At 41.9% G+C, this 22,281-nt stretch overlaps 1 protein-coding gene across 5 annotated transcripts in view; it reads right to left on the bottom strand.

Annotated features, from left to right (window-relative positions):
• Positions 1-17,175: 17,175 nt before the first annotated feature.
• Positions 17,176-22,281, bottom strand: part of LOC124136927 (repulsive guidance molecule A-like) — a 64,917-nt gene continuing 59,811 nt past the window's right edge. For all 5 annotated transcript variants that reach the window (XM_046503002.2, XM_046503004.2, XM_046503003.2 and 2 more), the window contains exon 4: positions 17,176-20,494. In XM_046503002.2, the coding sequence (XP_046358958.1) occupies positions 19,787-20,494 (708 nt within the window). In that variant the 3' untranslated portion in view covers positions 17,176-19,786. The remainder of the gene's footprint in view (positions 20,495-22,281) is intronic.

The raw sequence follows: 22,281 nt of genomic DNA on the forward strand, positions 1-22,281 counted from the left end.
TGTTTCCCATAAGAAGTTCATTCCCCATGGTAGGGTTTGAAGTACAGATCCGTTTGAAAGACCGTGTTGACAACTAGGACAAGGGCTGGCCACTGACATATGGGAAACTGTGGGTGTTGACAGAACATGCCAAGCGGTCTGCATTCGTGAAATCTTAATTTGAGGAAAATTGGGGTCTTGAGTAAATAACTGTGAGAACTGGAAGCAAGAATGTGCTAAATATGAAAACTGAGTGACGAACCTTTCATCGCCCCCATCCCACTGCTGTGTCCATGTGCAGTAGTCGAGCTATTCGGTGTTGGATTCCCGGAGATTGATAACATTATTATTACATTATGCATTAAAGAATATATATTCAAATAAAATGATCATCACGGAGGTGAGATATGCAGGTGTTGCCCGTTTTGCCAATAGGAGCTGTTCAAGCCTCATAGGTTCAAGTTGACCAACACATTGACCATGTCATCCTGATTACCCCATCCCAACACGGCTTGGCCCCACAATAACCCCATCCCCACATGGCTTGACCCCATATTACCCCCACCCTAACATGGCTTGACCCCACATTACCCCACATGGCTTGACCCTCCATTGCCCCACCCAAACATGACTTGACCCCATATTATCCCACCCCCACATGGCTTGACCCCATATTATCCCACCCTATATGGCTTGACCCCATATTATCCCACCCCCATATGGCTTTACCCCACAATACCCCACCCCCACATGGCTTGACCCCACAATATCCCACCCCCACATGATTTGACCCCACTATTACTGAATATCACCGTACATTCGACCGAAAAGATTGATGTTATATACATACAAGATGCATGTAAATGGGTTAATTAGAAACACACTACTTCTCTTTGATGTGGACGATTTTATTTGATATATTGAGGCACCATCGCACTCTCATGTACCGTTATTTCAGGGTTCAGCAGACCAGGGAATTGGCCGAACTGACCACGGTGATTTGTGTGCTGTACACAGTGACAAAGAACGCCACCTGTCGACTGGGAAAGGAACTCCATGTATGAATGTCACGTACAGGGTGAGAAGAATCGTGGGAGTGGGTTATATATTGCACTACACCATACGGAACAACAGCTCGGCAGGAGAGCGGCCTTGTGAGAACTCGGGTCAACGGGATCACGCCATTCCATTTTTCATCGGGGATTTCCAGGAACAAGTCTATCTAAGTAGAAGAGCTTTCAGTCCCAGCCCTGATGCTTTGTCCCAGAAAACAAATCATAAGTGTGGTGTCTATAATATGTGAAATTGGACATTGTAAAACGAAGATGACCGTCAAACTAATGACTACCATTATCATTATCGTGTTACTGTCTGAAACTATACAAGACGAAGGTGAAATAAATCGGAGTCATTTGGCAGAAAGGGCTGAGAGGGGACAGGTGCGTGAATAATGCTTGACCCTTAACATGTCCTCAACAGCTAGACAGTTTGGGAAACCCAGATTCAAACTTTCACAATCCTGTCACCCTGAGTCAAAAGAGTGGCAGAAAATGAAAATAAATCATTTGATCCGGAAATGGGTGCATAATTTATTTATTTATTTAATATGAAAATATTGTTTATCACGTGACTACCCTGACAAGTGCTGCTCTACTGGCTGATGTCCAGTCTCGGTCCAGATGCTGATGACTGCAATGTATGCCATTGTGATGAGGCCAGCCCATAACTGCTTGATTTATATACAACATAAAGTTGGCGATAACTGACAATGTGGATATTGAATCCAACTTACTGGAATTAAACATTGACCAGAACTAGTTCCGGGGAGATGATCAACAAAAATATCAATAATCGTGCGCGTAACGAATATGTATAACCAGTTTCAAAAAACATATCAGGGAACAATTGTGCGCGTTGTATGCCGTGGGTCATTTAATTAATTCTAAACGGTTTGAAAACCTCTGACCTTCAGTGTGAGTAAAGTTATCCATTGGAAAACAGCAAAACAGACAATAAAATGTAAACTCTATAATCAACATATACTACTCAAAACAAGTTAAAGAACGCCTACAGGTGGAAGTATGTGTGTTGCAATAACCACTATAGTCATATGATGAAAACTGGTGCTCCTAAACTTCTTATGAAAAATACATTTCGTTCGGAGTTTCCAGGTTGAGAGAAATTGTATTCTAAAATATACCATACGATGGCATCCAGTGTAGAGTGTCCGGACTATGAAGGTCCGTCTGTGAGCAGGGAAACGTATCGGTAGATTAAGATGGAGAAGTATCATAGTTACTTGTACTGCAACAATTTATGGCTGTACGGAAGATCGAAGCAATTAAAACATCCCCCGGGTCATCATTGGTAATTGACACATCTCGCGACAATCAGCCTTCGGCGATATTACTTGGTATTATGTTGGCGGAAACGAGTGGTCATCGGACTGTGATTAGTACGGGATGTCAGTATCTGATGACCATCGAACTGACCTGACTACAACCTCACTTGACCCTCAGGGCCCACTCAGAGACATTCGCAGTAAATTGTGTATTAAGCCACTATTTGGCACTTGGCAGTACCATCGCCATGTCATATTCGCATTGCAATTAAAGGTGTTTCACAGTCATTAATCTTGATCACGTGCAATTGAATAAAATAGTATGCACAGTGAAACCCTGTAAGTGTGGACCCCTGTAATTCAGACACCCCGTTTTCCGCATGAGTACTGTTGCGAGCGACTATATTGAGGTCATGGGGTATTACTTGTCATTCTTTGGAACTGCGATGAATTTGAAATATTGATTATTTCATAGGGACAAATTTCATAAACTATTAAACCTCGTCAATCCGTACGATTCAGTCCCCGTCATCCTGTTAACAGGTGTCCGGATTGCCGAATCAATGGTTCGGAATTATATCCCTTTGTACATACGCTTATGTGCCCTCAAAGACCACGGTAGTCAGGTTGTCCAGATTAATGGGGTGTTCCTGTGGTTAAATATATTGATTTGGTTCTTGGCTTCTCTCTACAAATATATGTCATGTTTGCGTGCTCCTCACAGCTTCGTGTTCGCTGGTTGCGTTTTGTCATGCATATATTTATACTTCACATCGCCTTATTATATGGAAGTACTACTGAACGGTCACACAAAATGAAATTATTTCTAACAACATTTTCTTGGCTTACAATAAAAACATGATGTGGCAACCATCGTGTGATGTGCTGGACGTAAAATAGAAAATGCCTTCTGGTAGTTTAATCAATTCATGTAACATACGTGCGTAAACGGCCGAGGGAGATTTGTGGGACAAGCGCACGCCACTTTCAGCGCACCTGCTGGCGGTGAGCACCAATCTTAGCTTTTCCGAAATGCCCAAATGGGAATTGTTTTTTTGCTGTTTAACGCACATATTAATGATGAATGACAGTAGTCTATTTGTAGTCTCGTCCGTGCCAGACAATCCTGTGATTGATACGAGCAGCGACCCACGACGTCAAGGTACGATGACCCTCAATCATCCAAATTACCATGATGACCACCCGATCCCCTGACCTTCCGACCAGCATAGGTTGCTGGGTTCATGGTTTAACCTGAAATCGCACAGGATAAGTGGGAATCTTAGCAAGAGGACGTTTTGAAAACTGGCAACCTTTCGGCTGACGTACAGACATGGCCAGAATAACATATAGATCGATGGATGGTTGGATGGAGGGATGACGGATGGGTGAGTGGGTGGATGGATGGAAGGATGGATGGGTGCGTGAATTGATGGATGGACGGATAGAAAAACAGACAATCAACATTCATACATAATAACAGAGCTTAACCTTTTGGACGCACTAATAGACAGAGTCCAGGGCTGTGACGGGTAACTTGGGTACTCGGGTCGGGTGGGTTCTGAGTAGGACCCGGGTACCTACATGACTACCAGGACCCGTGGTTAGTCATTGACATACTGTTTAATGACATTAACAATAAAACTCACTGGTTACACTACAAGTATAGCTAATGTTCACATTTCTTTCTCACTATGCAGGCATTCGTTCTGACTTTCATATGTTCAAGTAAGGATAAAGCGTCTATCAACTGCAGATTATACATGATCAGATTGTTTTATACATGTATCTAAATAGTTTTTGCCAGGGCTGCGGTAAAACAATTCCCATTCGGACATTTTGTACCCAACTCTTGAGACCTATAGCGGGTATCCGGTAGGGCCGGGTAATAGGGTGACGGTACCCGGGTAGTAAATTTGGACTCGTCCCAGCCCTAGGCAAACGTGACCATATATACATGAAAGACAGACATTGAGAAAGACATAAAGACAGACAGCTACTGCTGTTGGACAGACGGACAGACGTGACAGACAGTCAGAGTCACAGATCAATAGAACTGAAGCTTCACGTGACTCGTGACCCGACTTGCGCTCACAACAGCTGCATTATTAGTACAATAAATCTGACGACTTGTACTGAAGTATATAGAGGGCAGGGGCACTCCGCACCTCACACAATGGACGCCGACTCATAAATATCTACATTGATCGAAAACCTTATATTGTTAAGATCATTTGTGATTTGTCTCATTGATGTGAACAGACTATGTAGGTCAGCAAGGTCTTTGAAGTTTATTTATCTATATGAGTATAAATACAGAGGGGTCACTGTGAGTTGAGATGTTCTCCGCAGTATTAAGAGTGTTGGTTGTGTGACCTCTTAAGCCTTCTGTCAATATGGTTATAAATTTCTGTTTGCCATACGGTGTTCTCTTCAGCTCGGAACCATATAAATAAATTCTCACAAACAGGTTACTGTATTTCTAGTTTACACACTCACGTCTACGTTCTGAAATACTCTGTTGCGACAACTTTTAGAATTTCAGCCAAAATATGTAAATAAAAATCTTTCGATTAAAACAAAAGATAGCAAATCATGCATTATTCACCTGGTTATGTTTAATATATACAACTGAAATCAAATTAAGCGCTGCTTACTGATATATTTCCATATAAAATAGCCATATTTATAATCCTATCCTGTGTTAATAATCCGAAGAGACAAATACTCAATAAGAGTTACTGAAACTGAACCGATTATCTAATTACATATGTCGTTAATGGTCCATGGCAATGGGCGCTTGACTACTCCGTCAAATACGTCGAATCTTCATCTTCATCATAGGATGCGGCAACGTGCCTGTGGTCAACTGGAGGAACATACGTTGTCCTTGTGTGTTTTGGTGCATAAGGTATCAGGTATTGGTAGTGTCAGCTTGTTTGTTTGTTGTTTAACGCCGCACCCAGCAATATTCCAGCTATATGACGGCGGTCTGGTAAATAATCGAGTATGGACCAAAAAATCCATTGATTGACATCATGAGTATCGATCCACGAAATTGGGATACAATGACATGCATCAACAAAGTCTGCGAGTCTGACCACCCGATCCCGTTAGTCGCCTCTTAAGACAAGCATGGTCACCTTTTATGACAGGCATAGGTTGCTTAAGACCTATTCTACCCCGGATCTTCACGGGTAGTGGCATGAGTTGCTGAAGATCTATTCTACCCCGGATCTTTGTGGGTCCGGTAGTGTCAGGTATATCAAATATCGCTTGAATGGGGTATAGGGGTATCAGTATAGGTGGTATTTAAGACGTATAGCGAAATGTAGACATTTCCAAAAGGTACCTGAGAGAACAGAATACATGAAAATATAGAATGGATGGAACTTAGCTTTTTTCTTGGAGAATAGACAACAAATACTTGTCTACAATAAAGCTTACCAGAATACATTTCTCATACAGTGAACCCCGTTTAGACCGGAAACCTGACACTCGGGGATTATTGTTTACATACAAAGGGTTCTCTCTGTAAATCCGGGTATTCGTTAACAAAGGAAGTTTAGCTGTATGTGCATTTGATGCACGTTTTAATAAAGTAGGGTTTTCTACAAATCAAATTAAATGGATAACGTTTTTGTCTGTTTTTAATAAAACAGGGTGCACTAATTTGTTTAGCTTTTTCTGTGTTGTTTGTACCCTCTCCAGCTGTAGTCAGGGAAATTTAATTAAATTTATTAAACTCAGTCACACGGCAAACAACCAGGATTTAATTTGGTTCTGAAGGGAAATATTAATTATTTCTCTTGGTATTTTCGTCTGAACCAACCACACACGTGTTTTCATTGAAGCTGAAACCTGCCCAGTGCATGACAGCGAGTTTCTGCATCTCCGCTAAAGTTGCTCGGGAATCTCCGGTAAACATCGCCGCCCAATTTACAGAGCCCTGGTATTTGACGCCAATGGATTCTTCAACACCTTCATATTTTCCTTTGAGCGATGAACCTTGTTACAAAATGAAACCTTTGTTTGATCAAGATTGTTCTGTTAAACACTTTCTGGACGCGGTTAAGGAGTCATGTTTAGTGATGAATAAGTAGGAATTCTACAGACTCCTTCTAACACTTTTCTGTCGATAAACAGGGGAAAAAACAATCCCGACAGTAGAAAGTTAGATAGTTGTTCCAAGTACAACAAATGAAATTGCCACCTAAGTCTCTCCAGTGTGCGAACGAGGTTATTATATTGATTGGTCTATTACGTTTGAACTAATCCCCGCGAGGGGAGCCATGTCCCTATCAGGTAATGATAGAACGACGGCGTCTGGAAAATGTAAATTCTGCGACAACAAACAGAACCTACTGTGTCTTTGAAGACAGGGACTACTTATGGATGGATTTCAATATTTTTTATTGTTACAATATCCTACCCAGTTTTTGATCACTTGGTAAAAAATATTCTATTATCTCTGTCGAAACGTCGTTTTGTAAAAAACCTGAAATCCATGTCTAAGGTGACATAGATTCTATTGGCGACTGGTATAATAGTCTAGTTCATTCACGACTAAACAGCGAGCAAAGGAATGTAAGTATACACCCATGTTTGTTCGGTGGCTAAAATGAAACAAACAAGATATTGTTATGCGATGGTGACGAATTTTGATACGGGTATCACAGGCGATGTAACATGCATCGTGTCAATCAACATCTCACAACAGATGACGTGCACATAGCCTTGCCCCAAGGCTGTACTGAAAGAAAAGTCCATGGATGTGTTGTAATTCATTCCTCCTAATAGGCAAGTCTAGATGTGTGGACTCCAGTCTCTTATAGGGATAACTTGGTCTATTATTTACATAATCTAGAAATTATGATTGAAACCAATAATTATTGACTTAGAGACTTGTGCAAGTCTTGACGTGCACAGTACACTAAAATGAGTCGAGAGAAGAGTGTATACTATTTTTTCTCGGTTGTCTACTACCACTAATACATCTACTACTACTACTACTACTACTACTACTACTACTACAACTACTACTACTGCTACTACAACTACTATTTCTACTACTACTACTGCTACTGCTACTACTACTTCTACTACTACTACAATTACTACTGCTCCTGCTACTACTACTTCTACTACTAGTAGTACTATTATTACTACAACTACTACTACTGCTACTACTTCTACTTCTACTACTACTACTACTCCTGTTACTACTACTATTGCTACTACTACTGCTGCTGCTGCTACAACTACTACTACTGCTACTACTACCACTACTACTTCTACTACTACCTCTACTACTACTACAGTTACTACTGCTATTTCTACTACTACTACTACTACTCCTGCTACTACTACTTGTAGCAGCAGTAGCTGTTGTAGTTGTTGCAGTGATAAAAATACACAAAATGTGTACGTTTTTAATTATTAAAATTATCGACATGTGTTGTGCATGACTATCAATTAAGAACATCAAACGAATTATTTACGGTACCTTCAAAACATAAATACATATATCATGATTTGAACGGACTCATCTTCCCGTAGTGTATGGGTTTAGCCTGTGCAGTAGTCCAGACCCATGATGGCGGGTACACTATGTATGGAGCTGTACTATGGGGTATCGAACCAGGGTTACACCGTCAGTCGCCTCTTACGACAAGCAAGGGTTGCGACCCGTGACGATCCGGTTTAGAATAGGTCTTCAACAACCTATGCTTGCAGTAAAAGGCGACTATGCTTGTGGTAAGAGGCGACAAATGGGATCAGGTGGTCAGGCTCGTTGACTTGGTTGATCCCAATTGCGTGGACCGATACTCATGATGTTTATCACTGGATTGTCTCGTTCAGACTCGATTATTTACAGACCGCCGTCATATATTGGTATATTGCTGAGTGCGGCGTTAAACAACAAACCAACCAACCAACAGCAAGGGTTGGTGAAGATCTGTTCTAACCCGGATGTTTACGTGTTGTTGCAGATGTCACCTTCTCCAAGTACACCTTCGTCATTCGTCCACCAATGAATGTCCAGCTCCTCAATCAGTATCAGTCACGTTTCTTTTGACGCGGATCGGACTTCAATCGTCATGTTTCAACATCAAAGCTGTGATAAGTCGCGTGTACCTGCCATATAAACGGGCTACTTGTTTGGCCTAGCATACCAGGACGTGGCAATAATGATAAAACACTGCATCACGCCCGACCCCCTCAGATCCACATACCCCTGGGAGCGAGGCATCGGAGAGATTCCTGGATAAACGGGACATTTATGAGCATTTAGTCTCTGAAGTACCCAGAGGCGTTAATCACGACGAGAAGAAGAATCACCCTGCTTATATTAAGCATTGCACTAATCATCATAACAAAATATATATGGACGGTCGAAAGGCAGAGTGCAAGAAACCACTTTGTGACGGGTTTTGCGTTCCGTACATTTGTAGCGCTGATGGGTGAGTCGAGGTGAGGTGAAATGAGTTCAACGTCGCGTCCAAGGTTATTGCACTTATATAGCGACGTGCATGCACGTGTGTGTGTGTGTGTGTGTGAGAGAGAGAGAGAGAGTGTGCGTGCGTGTGCTTGTGTGTGTGTGTGTGTGTGTGAGTGTGTGTGTGTGTGTCTGCTTGTACCAGTCCGGACTGAAGTCGATTTGTAGTGCTAGCCTACTGAGATACTATGCCGCACTTTAACATGAATACCCCACTCAGACACAGTACACTGACTCCGAGCCGACTAGTCCTTATTTAGCCCCTTATGCCGAGCGCCAGGCAGGGTAACAACAAGTACAACCTTTTAACGTCTTTGCGACTCTCCACCAATAGACCAAGGAGACGGTCACAGCACTGAAGGGAGAGGTAGGGTGAAGAGGGAAATCTTTGTCTCTGTTTGCTGTAGTCGCGACGCTGTTTGGAATGTTTCAATTTCAAAATGTTCAAGTAAGATCCGAACACTGGTAACGTGCACATGTTACGCTCGAATCCTTATAAGAATGATATGTGTTCCCATGGGGCGGCGGGATAGCCTAGTGATTGTGTCCACTCGTCACACCGAAGACCGCGTTCGATTCCCCACATGGGTACAATGTGCGAAGCCTATTTCTGATGTCCCCTGCTGTGATATTGCTGGAATATTGCTAAAAGCGGTCTAAGCTACACTCACTCACTCACTCTTGTTCCGATGAGGCCCTGACAAGGTTTCAAAACACTCCACTGAGCAGTGACGTCACTAGAATGTCTTGTTTTGATACATGTTGAACTTCATACACTAATCTAAAGTTGTTATTTTTTCAATCTATCAGATACCCGTGAAGATCCGGGGTAGAACAGATCTTCAGCAACCCATGCTTGCAGTAAAAGGCGACCATGCTTGTCGTAAGAGGCGACTAACGGGATCGAGTTGTCAGGCTCGCTGACTTGGTTGATGCATGTCATCGTATCACAATTTCGTGGATCGATACTCATGTTGTCAATCACTGGATTGTTTGGTCCAGACTCGATTATTTACAGGCCGCCGTCATACAGTTGGAAATATTGCTGAGTACGGCGTTAAGCAACAAACAAAGAGAAGAAAGTCAGTCTATCAGACTACCGTTACGTCATCTACTCCTACCAAACTATAAAACGAATCAAAGAACGAAAAGCTAAAAATGTTCTAATCTCCTCGTCGATAATATATATTCTACATTCCCATGGACTGGCACACAAATCATACTATTGTCAAACAAGACAGCTATACCCACAGTCAAGTGAATCGTCATCATCCCCTGCCAACCCCACCCCGTAACATCTCCTTCCCCATCCCCCCACGTCACTATTAAATGTTGCCAGTTATGTCACGTGATACCCAGACACGGGCTCACCAAACAGGTGACCATCTCTCTTGTCCAGTATTTTTACCAAATTCGTTTCTTCTTCACTAAAGGTTTCTAACAATCGAACACTATCCCCGACTAGTCCCTTCTTCACGGCTACAACAACCGCTACCCCACCCCTACTACTACCTGCCCCAACCCTACACACCATATCACCCACCATCCTCACCACCCACCCCACCCATCCACCTACTCGCCACGCTCCCCAGTCCGTTCCCCGTGTTGATCTCTACCAGGCATGTCATATTGGCCAACGCTCTACCTACTGCATCCAATACGTTATGGCCAGCAATCAGCATTGATTTTTGCACTATTAAGTACATGTATTGTCCACCGGTGTGTTTGACAAAGGTCAGACGGGCTGTGTGTCGTGGGCCGCCTACACGCCTTCCTCCACGTTATGATAGTCAGGTCGAAGAATTTACGCGTAATTACGTGTAACCTTTACACAACCTTGACCTTTGACCTTTTGACGAAGGAGAAATGACCAGTGACATGGACACTGACATTCCGACTAAGGACGTTTTTGACGACCCCCTCAATCTCCAACGTCGAAGTCCAGCATGGATCTCGAAATGAAAAGTTCATACTGTAAATGACTATAGGCACCGGCATTCATTCACAGGAAATGTTGTAGTGCCAGTTTTATCATTCTATGTTGACTAACGCTAAGACTCTGAAAATATAATATTTTCATAAAAACAATGAACTACATTTAAATTGAAAAGGAGACCCAGTGAGATAATGATTCTGAACTGTAGAAAATCTAGACTTGCTTCATTTAGGGCTACAGCGTTACAGTAAGGGCTGGGCGGAAGGGAACATAATATATTCAGGGACTTTGAGACAAGCTACATGGCAGATTCATATTTTTTCAAACACAAAAAAGGCTCAATGAATTCTTAGTTTGAGTTCGATCTTGTAAGATGGAAAGTAATACGAGTCATATAACTGTTTCTCAATAAGACATATGTGCAAGCGTAAACCACTGTAAACCATTTTATTTTGTAAACCCCAGATTGCTATTAGTGATACCGGTTGAACAGGTATGAGAACGTACTCAGACGTATGTGTGGTATTTGTTATGATATTGCACCTATATTACACGTAACAGACAATCTATGTGACTAAACAGTATTACCTTACGCTGTAATCGTGCGCGCTAGATAGTATTACAATTACAGAAACAATTTTAGGAATCCTGGTTTTTATATCAGATACGATGATCTCGTAATTGAGTAATGAACGCTAACTGTCGATGTGCAACGCGGGATTAATTGTAGACAGGGAATAACGTTGTGTATCGCCCGACTCGTCAGATACCTGGCGCGGCGCATCATACACAAACGCCTAGCCGAACTGCCACAGCAGTGTATGCTCCCCGTTACTGCGGTAACAGCTAATAACGGTATTGCAATAGACAGTTGATAGTTTAGCTTCAAATCGACATTTTTGTCTTTTGAGCGATACCTCTGTTTTTTCTGTAGTTCGCGACTTCTATTGTCTTCAGTGAAAGTCGAGTTTCTTGTTATACGTACATATATCGTTAATACCTCATCAGACACCGCTGTGGGAGCGTTTAGTGGGATCATCATTTGAGTGTTGAGAATGTGTTCTTACCTTTTAACAATGATGATGACAGGAGGTATTTTGAACATGCTTTTGTATGGAGACTGTTATTATTATTGTTATCACATTATGTATTCTCATCACCGAGCCAACAAAGGGACAACTCGAATGCGCGTTCACACCCTGTATCCCTCAACCCATTTCGCGGTAGGCCCCTCGAACAGCCGCGTGTCATATAGCTCGTCACACTGTCTTCATAACAACTACAAAGATATGAGCTAATAACTCCCCTAATCTGTATAAGACGTGAGTAAGTGTATGATGTATATGTAGCCAGACTCCCTATGCAGGCGCTGTGCCTCCCCCGGCTCAACTTGGGTCGACGGTCGTGTCGTGTCATTACGGGCCGCAGGTTCGTTTGTCCTTCAACTGGCGCGAGAAGTTGTAGACCTGCCTTGAAATTGGGACTTTTTTATGAGAGGGGTTAATTGTGGGCTTGTTTTTGTGAGTTTGTTAGTGGCAGAGATAGAATATTGAAACAAAACAGAAACGCTTTCGGTGTGTAGTTTTCAATTGTTTTGAAATGTAAAGGAAAGATGCGTTAAAGTTGTAGATAACAATATTTCCTGGAAGTGTTAGAAACAGACAGGAAATTGAAGCTTTGGCCGGGTTCTTCGAGGGAGCATGCGTCACATGAACTCTTCTGTCGGGATGAAGATAACTGTTTTAATGGGTGAAAGTTGGGACAGTTATTCAAACAGGGCCCTGCTGCTGTGGTGCTTGTTGTTGTCGATCGGGGTCATATTGTTGTCGATTAGAGTCATATTGTTGTCATATTGTTGTCGAAATAGGGTCATGTTGTTGTCGATCAGGGTCATATTGTTGTCGAAATAGGGTCATGTTGTTGTCATATTGTTGTCGATCAGGGTCATATTGTTGTCGAAATAGGGTCATGTTGTTGTCGATCAGGATCATATTGTTGTCGATCAGTGTCATATTGTTGTCGAAATAGCGTCATGTTGTTGTCGATCAGGGTCATATTGTTGCCGAAATAGGGTCATGTTGTTGTCGATCAGGATCATATTGTTGTCGATCAGTGTCATATTGTTGTCGAAATAGGGTCATGTTGTTGTCGATCAGGGTCATATTGTTGTCGAAATAGGGTCATGTTGTTGTTATATTGTTGTTGATCAGGGTCATATTGTTGTCGAAATAGGGTCATGTTGTTGTCGATCAGGATCATATTGTTGTCGATCAGTGTCATATTGTTGTCGAAATAGGGTCATAATATTGTCGATCAGGGTCATATTATCGAAATAGGGTCATGTTGTTGTCGAAATAGGGTCAAAATGTTGTCGATCAGGCTCATATTAACAAAATAGGGTTATGTTGTTGTCGATCAGGGTCATATTATCGAAAAAAGTCATGTTCTTGTCGATCAGGGTCATATTGTTGTCGAAATAGGGTCATAATGTTGTCGAAATAGGGTCATGTTGTTGTCGATCAGGGTCATATGATCGAAATAGGGTCATGATGTTGTCGATCAGGGTCATATTATCGAAATAGGGTCATGTTGTTGTCGATCAGGGTCATATTATCGAAAAAGGTCATGTTGTTGTCGATCAGGGTCATATTGTTGTCTGTCAGGGTCATAATGTTGTCGAGCAGGGTCATATTATCGAAAAAGGGTCATATTGTCGAAATAGGGTCATGTTGTTGTCGATCAGGGTCATATGATCGAAATAGGGTCATAATGTTGTCGATCAGGGTCATATTATCGAAATAGGGTCACATTGTTGTCTGTCAGGGTCATGTTGTGTCGATCAGGGTCATGTTATCGAAATAGGGTCATATTGTTGTCGAAATAGGGTCATGTTGTTGTCGATCAGGGTCATGTTGTTGTCTGTCAGGGTCATGTTGTTGTCGATCAGGGTCATGTTATTGTCGAAATAGGGTCATGTTGTTATGGATCAGGGACATATTATCGAAATAGGGTCATGTTGTTGTTGATCGGGGTCATGTTGTTGTCGATCAGGGCCATATTATCGAAATAGGGTCATGTTGTTGTCGATTAGGTCATGTCGATAAAGGGTCATATTAGGTTATCAGATTATATTGATGTAGAAATAGGGTTCTGTTGTTGTGGGAAAAGGGTTTTGCTGTCGAAACATTGGGTATATTGATTTCACAATTGGGATATGGTGTTAACTTTGGTTTTATTGTTGAATTATAGATGTATGGTCGAAATATGAATCTATTGGTGTCGAATAATCTATTGATGTTGATGAAGAATTATGAATATGCTGATAACTCTTCTATGGATGTCGAAATATCAATCTGTTGATGTCAAATTTAAATTCATTTTAAAATTATTTTAGAATGGAAACAACTCCAGATAAGCATCCTCTTCTTTCATCTATTATAATAGGTATAAGGTGCGGTTGGTGACATGTGGAGCGCTTATTAATCAGCTGAAAAGGATTGCGTCATTTTCGTCACTTTTGTAACGGTTTCCAGATTCAAATATCTCCATGTCTCAAATAATAATTTTCAGACGACCTACTGAAAATCTCTGATTTAAACTTATGGGTTCTTTTGCTTGATTGAACGAAATGTGTATGCATAAAAACATATTCCAGGCAGTTTTACGCCATGCTCATGCTGATGAATGTTCTAGTTTGTCAAGTTTGTGGCTGCGTCGGTACTTTACACCTTCGAGCAATTTAAAAATGCTAAAGTGATTGAGAGTCAAGCTATCGCTGATGCGTTGATGGCAGTCAATAAACACATCACATGAAACAGTAAAAGAAAGGTTCCTAACGCTGTGTAATGCAAGTTGAGTGTCGGGTTCCTGCCACCAGTAAAGATTGTCTTCTCGCCATTTTCCAAAGAGCCACATTTGATGCAGGATTCAACGTCTTAATGGTGGCGTATTCTCGCCGGAGCGAAAGGCGGTTGAGCTTAGACGTTCATTTTGAAGAATCATTGCATCTCGCACCTGCTAGCGTGATTTACATTGCACAGCCGGGTTTGAGGCGGAATCGGGAAATTTTTGCAAGATCGTTAACAGAAATAAGCTGAGTAATATAAACCTCAGGGAGGGTCTCTCTCTCTCTCTCTCGCTCTCTCTCTCTCTCTCTCTCTCTCCCTCTCTCTCGCTCAGCAGATCTACTTGCAAATTGGGGAGATGGGGGTGGATAGGGTGGTCAGTGGTCACCCTGTCTGTGAGGGCAACGATATTAAGCAGGCGTGTTGGTGAAAGTGAATCAGTGTTTTCGAAATACCTGTGCTTGAGATATGTGGGTTTTTTATATCCCGATCTCAGATTTGAGAAGCCAAGCGTTTCAGTTGAGTTCAGTTATGTTTCAAAATACAAACTACACAAAAGAGGTTAAAAAACACCCGATTCTTTCATGTTACTATAGTTAGTTGTCATGATGCCATGATTGCTCCAACTCTCCATTACCTATACCCAGGTGTTACACCAAAGAGGTATGTCATCACCCGAATAACGCCACCTCTGCATTGCTCGTGGCACTCTGGGTTGTAGGCATTTCACTTCAAAATTAATACTGACGATGGATTATACTTTTTTTTATCTATTTGAAATGGCAACAAACACTTTTTATGCAAATTATGTGAGAGGCGGGTGCTACCGGCAGAGCGGGCCATGCAAACCCGATTCTCCAGCACCTGGTGTCAAACTAGTGATCCATTCATATAATTTTCACCACTAATTTGCCTTCTGATTAGCCTTCAGTGGAATCTGCTTCGGCAGATAATCGAGACTGAATATTCTCTGGCGTTGACGTTTCATGTTGACGAATATTATCAAGCCGGTTTGAATTCGAAAACAATCGTTAAAAGTGACATTTCCAAAGATGACCAAATTGCAAGCTAGAGTATGTAACGGTTTTGCTCTCTGGCACAAAGTCAATCATTCAGCTCAATGTTATGTTAAAGTAGTGGTGGACTGGCCGGGTGGTTAAAGGCGTTCGCTTTTCACACCATAAACATGGGTTCGATTCCCAAAATCGGTTCAACGTGTGGTATCTTGTGCTGGAATATTGCTACGGGCAGCGTGAACTCAACTCACTCACTCTGTTGAATACATAGTTTTGGACTGCTAAACGACAGTTAAAATATTTTCAAGAAACTATAATCGCCTCGACAATTGAGGCCATCATTCATTTGGTTAGAGTAAAAGTCGCGATTCCTGGGAGGGGATTAGCAGGGGGTAGTTTATGGTGAAAATCTCTCCTTGTCAGAAACACGGCACACACGCTGTCTTAAACCACGGCTTCAACACAACCGTATCGATCTCTCTTGGCCATTAAATGTGCTTGGCACCACTCCACATAGACAAGTGATCAGATTTAGCGCAGTTTATATGGTAATTGCTCCCCCTCTGCCACACGATAGAGTTACCATCAGGACTTGGTTTAGGAACAGAATAACAACGTATATATTACACACATTATTTTCATCCGCAGGATCCATCAGCGTGTATGGTTTTGCGAGAAAGCACCTCCCTTATCCTCTCCTACACAGGGTATCGTTTCTAATTGATCCATATTCTTATGATCAGGACCACGTCTGTGGTTTTTATGGAGGCTTTCAACTGTGTAGAAGTGTAGGTGGTTTGTGAATGTATATATAACATGCATACGTATGAACGGCTAACGCGAAAACAGATTGTACCCTACGACTGAAGTACAGTAAACTACGGATATAACGAACCTAAAGGGACCACTTAATTTATTTCGAAATAACCGTAGTTCGTTATAAGCACATATACAGCATAACTATAGCAAATGGACGGGGCCAAAATAACAGTTCGTTATATCCGTCAGTTCGTTATAAGCGTGTTCGTTATAAACGCAGTTTACTGTTTATTCGGATGTTGATTGAAGTATATTTGGGTGGGTGAAACATTTTGATGCAACAGTGTTATCTAAGACAAACAAATCAGACAAGATTTGACATTTTCATGTCTGATCCAGTATACTAGCGAAGTAACGTCTTTGATGTGTATTGCATATTATCACCTGTGCAATAGGTAGTTTCTGAGACAATTGCCGAAAATAACAGTATAAGCACATACCACTTTTAAGGTTTTTTGAAGACTCGCCATGTACTCCACAACAGGAAGTGAGCGGTACCCTGTGTGTTGAGTGTCATTCAGAAGTGTTTAATACGAAACCGTAACACGGCATTTGAAGAAGTGGATCTTTTATAATGCCCGTGTTTTACTCCCCACAGTACGTGGCCCGGACAATGTGTTGATGTCATAAAGAGGCCCATGCTTGCATCGTCGTCTGTCCTTCTGAATGGAGAAATGCGCTCATCCATGGAACGGCCAACCATATCGCATTTCGTTGGAAAAAGATGAAAAACAAGTACACAACATTCATAGTGTTTACTTCAAATTGTCGTCCAACCTCTTGTGTATAGCGAGGCAAGAGTTCGGACCATTAGAACTCTGACATAATTTACAAAACCCTCCCCTCGCCTCCCCCACCCCCATCCCTCCCACAAGAGCAATAAAAGATCCGTGTTAATGCCCTACTGTAATATATTATGGGACTTGCCAACAAACGAGTCTTGCACAGTTTGTCTACCTTATCACAATGTGCACTACCATGACCAATTCTTACGTGAACTTGAAGACAAACAAAATAACAAATAAATAAGCTCCTTATACATCAACCATTCATAACATTGTGTATTGCTCGTTGCGGCGTGTTCCTAGGTCAATACTGTCTATATTGCTTACTCATATCACAGACCGATGTGTCTGTTGCCGTCACTCAACCAACATCTTCATCCATACGAGAAACAAATGCATCCACAGTCGTGTGTACTAGTATATCACTTAAAGTGATGTTAGCTATACGGGCCTGATGGACACACAATGTTGAAACATTATGGCACAGTGCCATTCATATGAAGGATAAATGTCAATATTAGACAATGCATAACGAAAAGCTGATAATCTCAAAACAAATCATAATTTCAATTTCAAATTTAATGTTTACATGTGTTCATCTTTACAGATGGCCTTTTAACACAAAACTTTCTTACCCTTTTAGTAACTACAAAATAATATGCATGTCTTGTCAATCGTGTTTCTTAATTCAGTTTGAACTTACGACACCAGAATCACACGTGTGTGTCTGTCATTGTTTTGCATGGTCAAGATTTGCAGTAACGAATACTTCCTAACTATTGCTAGTTAACATATGAATTATTAGTTCATAAGGTGGCCTATTTATCATAAGCACCATAACAAAACGTGCACATGGGTCTATAACGTCACGTAAAAACTGGCCACAATATTCCACCCTCCCTCCCGCCCCTCCCTCCCCCACTGATTGTGTTAATTGAGGTATGATGTGGGGTTCTTGATGTGGGGTACTTGGTGTCGATCCTTTAGGATTCAAGTTTGAGGTCACAACGCATCTTACTTATTCATACACAATATATTATATACATACACCACTGGCGTAACGTGTACAATGATGTATGAAGGGCGACCAACTGAGCTCAGATATAATGGGATTGCTTCACAATGGGAAATGCTTATCTTATTTACATTCAGCTGCACATTCATACCAACATCATACCACATGGAACTGGTTCAACTGGCAAGGCAGGGAGAAAAAAAAGCTATGGGAACGCTCCTTTAAGAAGTGTCCTATTTTCCGAACACATCCCCGGACAATGTAACATACTAACTTTGATAGACTTGATTCATTGACATTCGGCTGGATTGAGTCATAAAACATCAAAACACAACATGAAATTTTGACCAATTCGTGTGTTTGCAAGGTATAATCAAGACTGAATTTTAAAATAAAATCCCCCCATACAAGATATGACGATTACGTCAGCGTGACAGGATTGATGATTGTCACGTTCGTACACGCACAATCCCCGAATCACGGAAGAGATTTTGTTTTGAAGAATGCCGTCAGCGAAAATGGCAAGTCTTTGAAAAGAGATGGTCAAAATATTTATGAATAATTCCAACTGCAAAAATACCGATCACAGCACCACGTAATCACATTCAGATTGATTTTGTGTCTTGCCAAAAATAGACGCATCAGGAGTGCATTGCGTGTTGACTGAGTTCCAGGCTTCTGTCAAGAGAGAAGGGGAGGGGGAGTCGAGTCATGTGGGGATACCAGGGAGATTTAATTCAATATTCCATTTTGGTTTAGACAATATTCCATGTGGTATTTCAAAAATATCACCAACACCGGTGTACGATTGAAAACCCATCACACTCCTGGCATTGGTATCTGACAATGCTTGTTCAGAACTCTCAGATACAGTCAAACACTAATGTGTCGAAGTTGAAGGGACCTACGTAAATACTTCGAGTTATCCGAGTTTCGACACAACCGAAAATGATAAATAGAGAAGGAACCAAGCTTTGACATTGATACAACCGTAAGTTCGACACACCAAAAGTTCGACACAACGGTGTTTGACTGTATAAGATTTGGTGTTGGAGATTGAACCTGCATTACATCACAATTAATATCAATTTTGACGAAGTTAAACATGAAACACATCATTACGTGTCAAGACCTATTTGTACAAAATGTCCTTTACGACCACCATAACGAATCGTAACTTGGTAGTATTAGACTTATAACCTTTTCAAGAAACGTGGAGAACTGGTCATTTTCTTTTGTAGACTCCAGTCCATGGACATATCTGAGCCCAGAGGGTTACAATGTGAATGTGGGGCTAAGGTTAATACAGCTAACAACTCCCTCAATGACGTATCCTGGTCCACTGTGTGATGGTCAGGTTGGACCACGTGGGTCACACCGCCCCTTAAGAATCAACAAGGGGGAGATGTGACCCCCAAGGAGACGTGAGGGGCCAAGTGTTGATAGGAGTAGAGACATCAGCCCTGGGTTTTATCCTGCCACAGGCGGGAACACAATAACCCCGAAATGTAATGGTACTGTCTTGAAAGTCGTCTACACTCGCCCATTCGTTCATACTGGAACATGCTCATGACAAAAAAACATACACAGGAATACCGTCACCGTCACAAGCAACGAATAGTCATGTGGGGTCCTAGTCCTTGAAACACCACTATTGCCGTACTGGTCATCGTAACTGTCTAGAGAGGTCCTGTTGGCCGAGAACCTGACCGCTGATGGGTCAAGCTTGACCACGTCCTGCAGCGCACTCACAGCCGCCATAGTGAAGTTCTTGTCCCCAGTCGTCATGAGGTCAAACACACACGAGTCGAAGTAAAAATCCACAACATTGGAATCTCGACATATACCTTCAGCCTGCTCTCTTGGCATGAAGGATTTTTCACTTTCTGACAGAGAGTCAATCCTATCCTTCCTCAGAGCCAGGAACTCCTGATAGTTAATTCTCTCCTTTTCAGGGCACCCGCTAACACACAGTTGTCGATTATCAAACGAAACACTATTATTTGCAATTTCCTCGGGCATTCGAATGGCGAATGTGAAATATCGTCCAATCTGCCGCAACACTAGTGTAGTTTCGATGTAATGAATATGAATCTCAACGTTCTTCCCCGCTTCCACTTCTACGAGTTCCACGCTCTTATGCTGGCCGTAGTGGGTCTTCCCGTCGTAGAACGACCCGGGAAGATAGTCCGTCTGAGCTTGGTACATAAGGAAATTATCTGACGAACATTCCGGCTTCTTTTTGATTATCACAGTTAGCTGAAACAGATAGAGGAACAAGGTAATTTCAAGTACGTCGCGTCAACTCACAAATATTTCCAATAATAAACATATGCAACACCTTCGAAAACAATATTCGACATCCATGATGATAGTGCACAGAGGTCTGTATAAAAACTTGACATGTTACACACACATTGATCAGGGACAATTTTATTCCAGATCTCAAACAGACATTATGAACAGTTGAGCGCGCGTGTGCGTGTGTACGTGTGTGTGTGTGCTTGTCATAATACGGTCAGGCACGGAAACAAAAGTACCATAGTTTTACGTCTTGGTAGGATGCGGCCGGGGATCGAACCACCGACTTTCCGTTTTACGGGCAGACTCTCCATCCACTAGACCACGGAAGCGGCGTTAATTACTTAAAGCAAACATGTAAGTTAAAATGAATCTTGTTTTCTGTCGTATACGTAAATACAGTTAACAAGTGAACATGGCAGGGTCACGTGAAGTCAAATATTGGCAGCACATTTAGTCAGGCCTCCTACTCAGTAGGGTTGTTGTCTTGGGCTATGAGAACACGTACACCTATGCTGTCGTGATACCACCAAACTACCTACAAATATGCGAGTCATGTGGTATGGGTACTTCTTCTATACATTGAAACATAACATCGATTTCCATGCAAGGGAACTTGAGGAGCGGATTATTCACTTCGCGAAATTACGTAGTATTCAATCCCTCTCCATTTAATCCTAATTAGTGCACATTTAAGCATGTTCTCACGAAACATGCCGACGTTTGACAATCGGCGATTTAGACATATTTCACGTGAGAGTACATACAACGCAACCTCTCAGTCTTCCCAAATCCCTTACAAATGAAGGTTTCGCTGAAAATAGTCCATGACATTTCGTAAGGAGCCTTGAAGACAGGAACGCGTAGGAATAGGAGCCGGTGTTACTTTAACTGTAAACACCGTGTACGTCACTACGACTGGCCGACGGTGTCAAGCAATGCCCACGAATTCCAACGTTCATTGAAACGTAGCAGAAAGCGTGATGTTAATGAATAGTGCCCTCCGCTGCGCTGCTTTCTTCACTGGGGATGTGTGCTTGCTCTCGGTCCACGGCGAAAGCCGATGTAATTACCTACATAGCACAGGGGCAGATCTCACAGCACCGGTTTTCGTGTACATGCAAGGTTGGTGTATAAGTCTTGTACCCGCTCACACGTCCAAATCACTTTTGTTTGTTTTTACGCCATCTTGGAATTCGCCGAGTTAAGCTTGGTCTGATTTAGGCGGTACCATGCCTTTCTTGAAATTTTCAGTTTTGAACATTCATTTCGCTCCCTTCAATTAACGTGTGTACGTCATAAAACAAGTTCCCATGTATTAGTTAATTACTAGAACCCAGTGTCTAACTTGTACAATTCTATCAATCCTTCAAAGTTTTTACCCTTGATGTTGGCAAAACAATCTACATTTTCTAAATCAAATTAATAGGTTTGATTTCAGAGCCTTCGAAACGCCCTTGGGCACCGAACAGCAATTTCCATTCGATACAGCTGTTAATATGAATAACATGATGAAAGCACAGTTTCTCGACTTCAGCGCTTGAGAGAGGAGAGAGTGGACGATTCCTTGCAGTGGGTGACGCAGCGAGGTCCTGACAGGTGTCATCTATAATAGCTACATAAATCCTCAACATGGCTTCTCGCACCTTTTATTCGGAATGCAAATATGTCTACATTCCGCCTGGCTTCTACACGTCTTGGTCCTAGTCGTCATAGACGGTCGTGTTTGGCCAATGTTTGATAGG

This window comes from Haliotis rufescens, unplaced genomic scaffold, assembly GCF_023055435.1.
Source record: "Haliotis rufescens isolate VD_foot unplaced genomic scaffold, xgHalRufe1.0.p SCAF_1, whole genome shotgun sequence".
In the NCBI taxonomy this organism is placed as follows: Eukaryota; Metazoa; Mollusca; class Gastropoda; order Lepetellida; family Haliotidae; genus Haliotis; species Haliotis rufescens.